The sequence below is a fragment of the Myodes glareolus genome, chromosome 20 (assembly GCF_982192425.1).
Source record: "Myodes glareolus chromosome 20, mMyoGla1.1, whole genome shotgun sequence".
NCBI classification, from domain to species: Eukaryota; Metazoa; Chordata; class Mammalia; order Rodentia; family Cricetidae; genus Myodes; species Myodes glareolus.
In genome coordinates this window covers 27,833,546-27,842,909 of record NC_142045.1, presented here as the reverse complement: position 1 = coordinate 27,842,909, position 9,364 = coordinate 27,833,546, and the positions used below count along the sequence as shown (strand labels likewise).

The following is a 9,364-nucleotide window of genomic DNA, read 5'->3' as shown; positions in this document are numbered from 1 at the left end:
CATTTCTTCCCTTCTTGAGAGAAAACATTTCCATGAAGTCAGTGAACACCAGATCCATAAATTTTAAAAAAAATTTTTCCTACCAAAAATTTCAAGTGACCTAATGAAGAGTGTTCAACATGGCCGTCCCGTGTGGCTACTGAGGAAGTGGAAAGGGCCTGCTCTATTCAAAATAGGACCGTATTCCAAAGAACTGATACAAAAAGATATGTATTTTATTCTGATTGCATGTTGAAATGATAACATATTAAATATGTAAAATTAAGCAAAATCCTCTGATAAAGTTACTATCTTCTGTGTCTTTCCTTAAGCTAGAACATTTACATTATGTATGAGATTATCTTTATAGACAGAGGTGGTCTAGGAGAAGTTCAGATGACTATGTTTTGATAAAAGGGAAAACTGTCCCCTTGTTGATGGTTTTTGTTAACCTAGTTTCTCATTCGCCTAAACGGGGATGTGTTTACTCTGTGTTCAGACTTTGTCACAATCCTCTCACACTCTAGGCGAAATTATATATGAACACCCTCTCAAAATAACTTTTATCTCTCTTTTTTTTCTAGTCAGGGTCTCCTGTATCTCAGGCTGGTTTAAACTTGACATATAGCCAAGTATGACTTTTAATCTCTGAGCCTCCTGCCGCCACTTTCAGGAGCATGAATTGTAGGCATGCCTCATTGTGCCCAGTTTTCAAAAATATGTAAAAGAACATTCACTGGATTTTAAAGGAAATTCGTTATATTAGAGGGTTCCAAAACAAAATATAAAACAGCTAATGCATGAAATGTTAATAGAAGTGCTCTTTGACTTACTAACATAGTGAATAAAATAAGATGTGGTAGCAAGTCTATCAGAATTTCAAATTAGTGACAGGCAGTGACAATGGTTGCAAAGCTATAATGTGATCAGATCTATAGGCAGTTCAAGAATAGCCTGGGCTACTGAAGTTCCCATCTTGAAGGGGAGGGGACATCCTACTGCTGACAACATTACCAGTACAGACTCACCTTGTGTATGATCAAACATGGTAAAATGCTTAGAATTGGTACCCAAACTCCTTTACCCAGATCTCTCAGGAGGAATAGTAGGAGTTGAATTTTTCCTTTCACTACCATCTGGGTGTGGAAATCCTGGGCTGTTTTAGCTGAAGGAGCCTACTAGATCTGTGGAGCTGTCCACTCTTGTTTGGTCCAGTGCTGCTGAGGGTGCATCAACCAGGTCTCCTAAGCGACCGATTTCCTTTCCTGGAAAAGGGACTCTTTTTTAAATACAATTCAAAGACCCCCCCTATATGTCCAATCAGTAATAGTTTAATGACGTCTGTCTAGAAGGGGCCAGGACAGGGAGGTCAAGGAAGCAGAAAGCTGTTTTCACTTTAATTTTATCTCATGTCTGTGAGAAAACCAATTTTACTCACAAGAAAACTTGAAGATAACACACTGTTCGGTGCTGGGGGTCATGGGGTGTGGAGGTATCGGGGCGTGGGTGTGTTACACGTTCACGTTACTACATGGGTAGTAGGTGGAAGGCACTGGGCTAGGAGGAAGGAAACTTGGATCCTTAATGTAGCTCTGCCACTTTCTAGACGTGTAACTTGACTGTGACTGGGCTCAGGACTTGGGAGGTGGAGGCAGGCAGGAGCACTGGAAGTTCAAGGTCATCCTCAGCTACCAGAGAGTTAAGGGACCCATTAGCTACAGGAGACTTTGTCAAAAAAAAAATCATAATAATGAGACAAGGCTTGGAAGCAAGCAGCTCCACTACTTTAACACTCACAGTCATGATTTTTATCTATTGTCTTGATATTTATCGGTTGGTTGTGGGGGAAGTATAGATGATGCCAGCTGTGCCATGGGTTTTTGAAGGGATAAACATTACCCACACCTCCGCATAAGGCTCCCATCAAGTTGAGTCAGTTTTTCTAAGTGGAATTGGGATGGCCGCACCAAGTGGCATTTGAGTTCTTCAATATTATTAAAACATAACTCTAAAAATACTTAGCCATCTTTGTAGGAGAAATTCTAGTTTCTGAAGGCTCTCGGCTAGTTTGAAGATGTGAGGGGCCCTTTATCCTAGAATCTATTTTTCTGGGAGAGAATCCGGTCTACACGAAGAAAGTGCAATCTAGCACATGTCAGGAAGGTTTTCCAGACCATTCCATGCCCTTCTCTATGAGAGAATGAGACGGCATAAGAAAAAAACTGCCCTGAAGGTAAGATTTACTGCCCCATGCTGAGCAGCTGGAGTTGAGCTAGTTGTGTGTAAACTGAATGGTAACTTTGCTGGAGGTGGCAAGGAGGTGCTGCAAAATCAGAAAAGAAGCTGCTGAGGTAAGTGCGTGTTAAGTACCCAGCATGTTCTCAGAGGGGTTCACAAAAAAAAAAAAAAAAAAAAAAAAAACAAACCTCACAGGATTCAGTAAGAATCATAAATATCTCAAGAAAGAGGAAAACTGAGTACAGAATTGCCTCTTATTTTCCCCAAAACCAGAATAAAGCCTCCAACAAAACCACCCTACCAACATTAATGCACAAACATGCACTAATGTACACACAGTTAACACATCTATCTATACATCGTGTTGTAGAAAACAAATTTAACAACCTTTTAGCTGGAATGTTTATCCCAGCCACTTATTTTTAAATGTACTCGTGCTTCTTCGATATTAGTGGTTTAGTTGCTATATGTACTCTGTACCACTAAGGGATTAAGATCTCTTTCGTGTCAGTTTGGACATACATACGTCCTTTATTTTGAAAGAGGGCTTCTCTGTGTAGTGACCCGCAGCTGACAGCACAGAGCAGGCTGGTCTTGAACTCCCAAAGATCTGTCTGCCTCTGCCTCTGCCTCTGAGTGCTGAGATTAAAGGTGTGACCCCCCACACTCAGCCCATGCTATTTCTAATTACTCTTTGGAATAGAGATTGTAGAAGTTCTACAAATTTCTAATCCTAAACATTTTGTCTGTAAACAGGAGTTAGCCTGAATGGCCTCCAGGATGGCTTCTGGCATTTGCATTCTAAATTCGGTTTTGATATTACTACTAAAAAATCATCTTATCCGATCTGTACTACCAATTAATCTCTTCACGTAAAAAAAAAAAAAATCTTGAAGCTGGGCAGTGGTGCTTAAATTAAAGTGCATGCTTTTAATCCCAGCAGTCGAGAGGCAGGCGAATCTCTGTGAGTTTGAGGCCAGCCTGGTCTACAAGGGCTAGTTCCTGGACAGACTCCAAAGCTACAGAGAAACTCTGTCTTGAAAAACACAAACAAACAAACAAACAAACAAATCTTGAGCTGGAATTGTTGAGGTTGCTTAACATAAAAGAGAAAGCTTCCAACAGGTGAAGAGCTGTCAAGTCGATCGTCAGATATTTTCAGAGCCGCCATCATATATAAGTAAGATAGTATGGCATCTTTTTGTCCACAGGGACTGTACCTAGAGCCAGGGTAGAGACCTTCTAGACAAGCATAAGCAGGAGCTGTGTGCCACACAGTGCACTTGGCCAGAAAAATGAACCCAAGACGCTTTTCTTCTGTAACAAATTGGCCTTACATATTGGTCCTGTAGATTTTACTCCTTTTTCTTTTAGTTTTTTGAAACAGGGTTTCCCAGCAGCTATGGAGCCAGTCCTATGCCTCGCTCTGTAGACCAGACTGGCCTTGAACTCAGAGATCTACCATTCCCTGCCTCATGAATGCTGGGTTAAAGGCATGCATCACTACCACCTGGAAATTGTGTGTGTGTGTGCGCGCAAATATGCATATACATTCAAACCTATACATTCAGACATACATTTATATAGATTCAGATGTGTGTGTGTGTGTGTGTGTGTGTGTGTGTGTATGTGTGTGTGTGTGTGAAGGTACAGACGGGAGTGGAGTAATAAAGGGAACATGAGTCGCAAAGCCTCATCTGAGAGAGTTGTAGGTCCCATCTGTAATTACAAAGACTCCTACCCTATGGTCATCATGTTTAGTGTTAGGCTGGGCAGGTTTGCTGGGTGGTGTAACTGAGCATGGATAATCTCCGCACGGTCTAAGGACTTTCTTGTCTCGCCTCCCTCTCAGATGTTCACCTCCACATTGTTTGCTGCGATTGGATTCTTGGGTGCTGGCTACTCGTTCGTCATCTCAGCTGTCTCCATCAACAAGGGGCCTAAATGCTTGACGACCAATAATACCTGGGGATACCCCTTTCACGACGGGTAAGGCTCCGCTGTACAACGAACATAATGTCATGGCCTCGTCATTATGTACTCGCCAAATGTCGCCCCTCAAGGCAAAGCCGACTCTGTGGTTAGGAGAAGTTGCATAGACCTCACTTCTAGGTCATTTTGACAAACACAAGAGAAACAACTAGAAGAGGATGGCTTAGTTGTCCAGAGAAAATTTGTTGTGCCACAGCTCACATCTGAACATTAGTAGATTGTAGTTAATATTTTTGTCCTCAAAGGGTATACCTAGGACCAGAGTGTAGAACCTCTCGATTCCTACTCTTCAGTAACATGAGCAGAATCCACCTGCCACAAAGAACATCATAGTGACAGTCCCAGCTGAATAAATGAAGTCTACAATATTTAATTTAATTCCACAATTTCACTAGCCATATTTCAAGTACTCACTAGCTACTTGTGGCTTGTAGCTACTGTGCTGAATAGCGAAAATATAGAACATTTCCATTGTAGTAGATGCTCTGTTAGATAACTACACTCTCTCCTCTGAGAAGCTTGGACCATTTCTTATTTGTTCATTATTCTCAGACTCTCTATTTTGCACAGTGGCTGAACATCCTTGGAGATCAGAAAGTATGGCTGTTGGATCTTCTAGCACATAGAGAATGGGTCCGTTAAAAAAGAACTGAGCAGTATACTAATAAGCAGTTATCCTTCAGCATCCACAGTGGCTCCAGGACATCTGTAGTTATTGATGCACAAGTACCTTGCACAGACTTGCAACGGCATTTGCATATTGCTTATAATAATTGATGCAATGTAAACGCTATGCAAACAACTGATACACTGTTTTGCTTAGAGAACAATGACATGTTCACTACAGATGCAACTGTATCAGTTATTTATGATCAAATTTACATATGTGGTACCTGAACATGCAGAGGAATGACTGTACTAACTTAAACTACTGTTCATTCATTTACAATAAGATCCTTAGACACTTCAAGAACTGTCTTCAGACTGCAGAGGTGGGAGGTACTGGCTCTGATCTGATGGTCTTGGTTCACAGGCACCAAGTACCCCAACCCTATTCTCACAACCACACAAGCATAGATCTGTCATCTTCACATCATATGGAGCGACTCCAAGATGTTTCTTTTATTATGGGAAGCCCTCATACCTTGCAGTGAATTGTTGAGGCTCCATCACCATGGGGTTGGACTGAGGAACATAGAATTCAGACACCAGCATGTTGAGTCTTCTCTAGAAATGTTCTGTCAGTGGTTCAGTTTCTCCCACAGCAGAGGTCAGGAAAGCAGTGGGTAATGTCTTTCTGAAGGACTATCCTGCTATACCTTCCGTCAACAGCATCCATGCAGTGTTAGCTATGGCTTATTGTTGTGGTCTGCTGCGTGGCGAACATTGCCTTCCGTGACTTAACATCAATTAGCCTAAATGCTGTGTCAAAAACAAAGGCGAGAGAGAAGGGAACACAATAGGGGCAAAGTACTTCTCCAAAGCGATACAACAGCCAGTGGTTGTGATGGGGAAGGCCTCTCACACTCCCCTGGAATAGGCAAGCTCACGCCCTGCTTGGGATGGCATGGAATCAATGACCGAGGTCAGGAGAGTGACCATTGCACCTGTAGATGACACCAGAAATGCTGACTAAGGTAAAAGCCGGGAAGCAGAAAACCGTGTTTCCGAGCGCTGGGTACTCAGGCTTCGGGTGAGGCCTGTTCCCCTCACAGCTGCTTCCGGTGTGTTACTCTCATACATGCCTCCCATCTCATGTCTCTCTATCTGTTCCGGGTGTTTCATTATAGGGCTTGTTTTGCACAAGAGAAATGGTAATGGCTACCCGCTAGAGTAGGGAATCACACACATTTGACAAATGTCGCCTTCCTGCCTGTTTCTCTGTCACCTGCAGTGATTATCTTAATGACCAAGCCTTGTGGAGCAAGTGCGTAGAGCCCCAGGATGTGGTCCCCTGGAATCTGACCCTCTTCTCCATTCTGCTGGTCATTGGAGGCATCCAGATGGTTCTCTGTGCCATCCAGGTGGTCAATGGCCTCCTGGGAACCCTCTGTGGAGACTGCCAGTGCTGTGGCTGCTGCGGGGTAAGTTAGGATTCTGCTGTTTCCTCTCAGAGCAAAGGAGGCCAAGTTAGGCCACCATCACCATGAGATGATGGCAGTGAGCATGGCTGGCTGGGAAAATTCTGGCCACTCGAGGGTTCTGACCAGCTCATACGAACAGCACTGTTGACTTATTGTGTATGTAGGGAGCAGTGTGCCCCGACGGAAGCTGACCATACTCCCCAGCCCCACAGCCAGCTACACATGGGGATATATAACTACAGGGCTTCAGGAAGTGTTTGTCAGATGGGCATGTTCCTAGCAACAATACATCACACCTGGCCGAGAATTCTCACTGCCTCCGACAACGGGGAGCAGTGCAAAGCCTAGACAATTTCTGATACAAGAAAAGAAGGGAAATTAGTCAAGATGACTTTTCAAAGTCCACCATAAAATATCAATAACAAAGTACAAAAAGTAAAAACGAATCTATAGGTAATAAAACAGTCTGGTGACTTCAACACATAACCAAATTAGATCAGGCAACTATACATCCACACACATTTATTATAAACAGATTGAAACATGAATAAAGTAGTAACTTTTTTACATTTCAAATAAGCAATTTATATGAATTTATATGAAAATATATGTGAAGACCCCAGTAACATGGTTCCGAAAGAGCCCACTTCCGCATCTGCTAGTCACAGGATGTGAGCAAGTTGATTGACTTCTCAGCATCCTGCTGTCCCAGCGGCCTGTGGTCTCGCTTATGTAAAGGTGTGCACGTCAACTTCTGTCCACACAAGCTGAGAGCCTCCAGAGTTTGGCGTGGTTCTTAAATAAAGTGACAGATGGGAAGGCTCCTTAATATCCAAGCTGTGAGAACTGGGTGGGTGGCCAACGCGTGACCAGGTACCCTGAGTTGTTTACCTATGAGGTGGGAGCATTAGCTCCACTGCTAGTATTACGGGCTCAGGACCTACTTCAGGGTAATAGCTCCACATCGATTTTTGTACACTCATGAGATTCAGCAAATGGTGCCTGGAATTGTTTCCTCACCGTATGGCATAGGCTCAGTGAATGGAGCACAGCACTGCATGGGTTCTGGATTCATTGTAGCTTTAAAAAAAAAACAAAACAAAACACTTCTTTCACCACAAGTGGCTTTACTAATCAATAATAATAATTAAGAGAAGACGTTTCTGTGCCATTAACTGAAAACAGAAGTCACAGATTAAAGTCTGAAACTTAAGTCAACAACTGAAGAAAGCATTTAGTAGGAAACCCACGAATGGACAAGAGAAGTCAAAAGGAAGGCGTTCGGGGAGGGCTAGAGCAGGGAGACAGATGGAAAACAAAGCAGGCATCTTAATTAATTTTCCTTTCCTCCCCTCTAGGGCAATGGAGCAGTCTAACAGGTGTGGCAAGCTGCTCCAACCTCACAGTACTTCCTGTGGAAAGCTGGACCTGCCATGGACACACCTAGGACACGCCCCAGACCCAGCCTTGCGAATTCTTTCCTGCTTCCTCCCAGGCAGAGCTTGGGAGGCAGGAGGGATCCTTTTCTCTCTCCGAATAACTTTGCTCAACCTAGAAATCTGGTGGATTGCTTTTTTTTTTTTCAAAAAGAAATTAGTAATAATTGGGTAACTTTACAAATTAGCCCCCTTTTAGAATTCCAGAAGACGTTAAAAGCAGATTTTTCATGACTTCCTCTAAATAACGTAAACAGAACGAAGTCATTTCTCCTACCGCGCCGCTTCTTTGTATATAAAGATGTTCCTACTTTAGGAAGATCTGCATAACTCAAAGGGAAAAAACATTAAAGTGAAAACCAGTTTTCCAGGATGCATGGATAAGGAGTAATTGCTGTATGATGCATAATTTTTATGGGAAGCCTGTTTTGGCTAACTTGTCTGGACTGCTTGTGACTAGTTTTATGAGGCTGTCATCATTAGCCAGGGTTCCCACATGTATATTAAATTAAATTATTTAAATTCAGAATTAAAATAATAAACATGGTGTGTGTGTGTGCCAGGGAGGAAGAAGAAAGAGAATGAATCATACCTGTTAGTCCTTTCTTTTTTTCTTTTTTTTTGGGGGGGGTGTTTTGTTTTGGGGTTTTTTTGTTTTTTGTTTTTTTTTTCTGAGACAGGGCTTCTCTGTGTAACAGCCCTAGCTGTACTGGAACTGGTTCTGTAGACTTTGAACTCACAGAGATCCGCTTGCCTCTGCCTCCTGAGTGCTGGGATTAAAGATGTACGCCACCATCACCTGGCTCCCGCTTGTCCCTTTTTATAAATACAGTCTTTTTTTTTTCCATTTCTCCATTCCTTCTATGCTTTTTGTTTGTTTGATTATTGTTTGACTTTTTCAGCTTTTTTTTTTTTCTTCCAGCTCTTAAAGACTTGCTATGTGACCTAAGCTGCTAGAGAAACTATCAGGGTGGGCATTGCAAGCATATGCCACCATGCCTGGTGTTGTTTGCTCAAGCATTTAAAAAGGCATAAGAAGCTGATTGGATAGTATTTTCTCAGCCTATTGGGCAAGACTGATTTAAGAGGTCATGCTAATTCCATGCGCTGTAATACTAATAGGTTAATTTTGATTTCATTGATCAGGCACTGATGTGAAATCAAATTCGTTTGGCTTCTAACTTCACTTCTTCAACACACCAGCTTAGAGGGCCTGAAAGTGGATTTGTAAGCCTCAGTTTCCCTATCTGTTAAAGGAGTATTGAATGAAGCACATTCATCTGGGGTCATCTGAAGTTAAGTTTGAAACAAAGGCAATACTGTCAGTATAACTTGTGAATCAAACAGAGGAACTAAGAGGGAATGACCATCCCGTCCCACTTCCATACCCACCAACCAGGTGTACGGCACTGTGTGGGTTAGGTACTCACCACCTGTCTTAGTCAGGGATCCTATTGCTGCAACCAAACACCATGACCAAAAGTCAAGTTGGGGGAAAAAATTTATTTGGCTTCCAGTTCCATATTGTAGTTCATCATTGAAGGAAGTCAGGACAGAAACTCAAACAGGGCAGGATCCAGGATCCAGGAGCTGATGCAGAAGCCATGGAGGGGTGCTGCTTACTGATTTGCTTCC

The 9,364-nt window shown here is 42.6% G+C and overlaps 1 protein-coding gene across 1 annotated transcript in view; it reads left to right on the top strand.

Annotated features, from left to right (window-relative positions):
• The window catches only part of Tm4sf4 (transmembrane 4 L six family member 4), a 15,448-nt gene extending 6,921 nt beyond the window's left edge, over positions 1-8,527 (top strand). The window contains exons 3-5 of the mRNA XM_048424665.3: positions 4,070-4,206; positions 6,104-6,293; positions 7,652-8,527. Coding sequence (XP_048280622.1) covers positions 4,070-4,206; positions 6,104-6,293; positions 7,652-7,669 — 345 coding nt within the window. The 3' untranslated portion in view covers positions 7,670-8,527. The remainder of the gene's footprint in view (positions 1-4,069; positions 4,207-6,103; positions 6,294-7,651) is intronic.
• Positions 8,528-9,364: the final 837 nt, after the last annotated feature.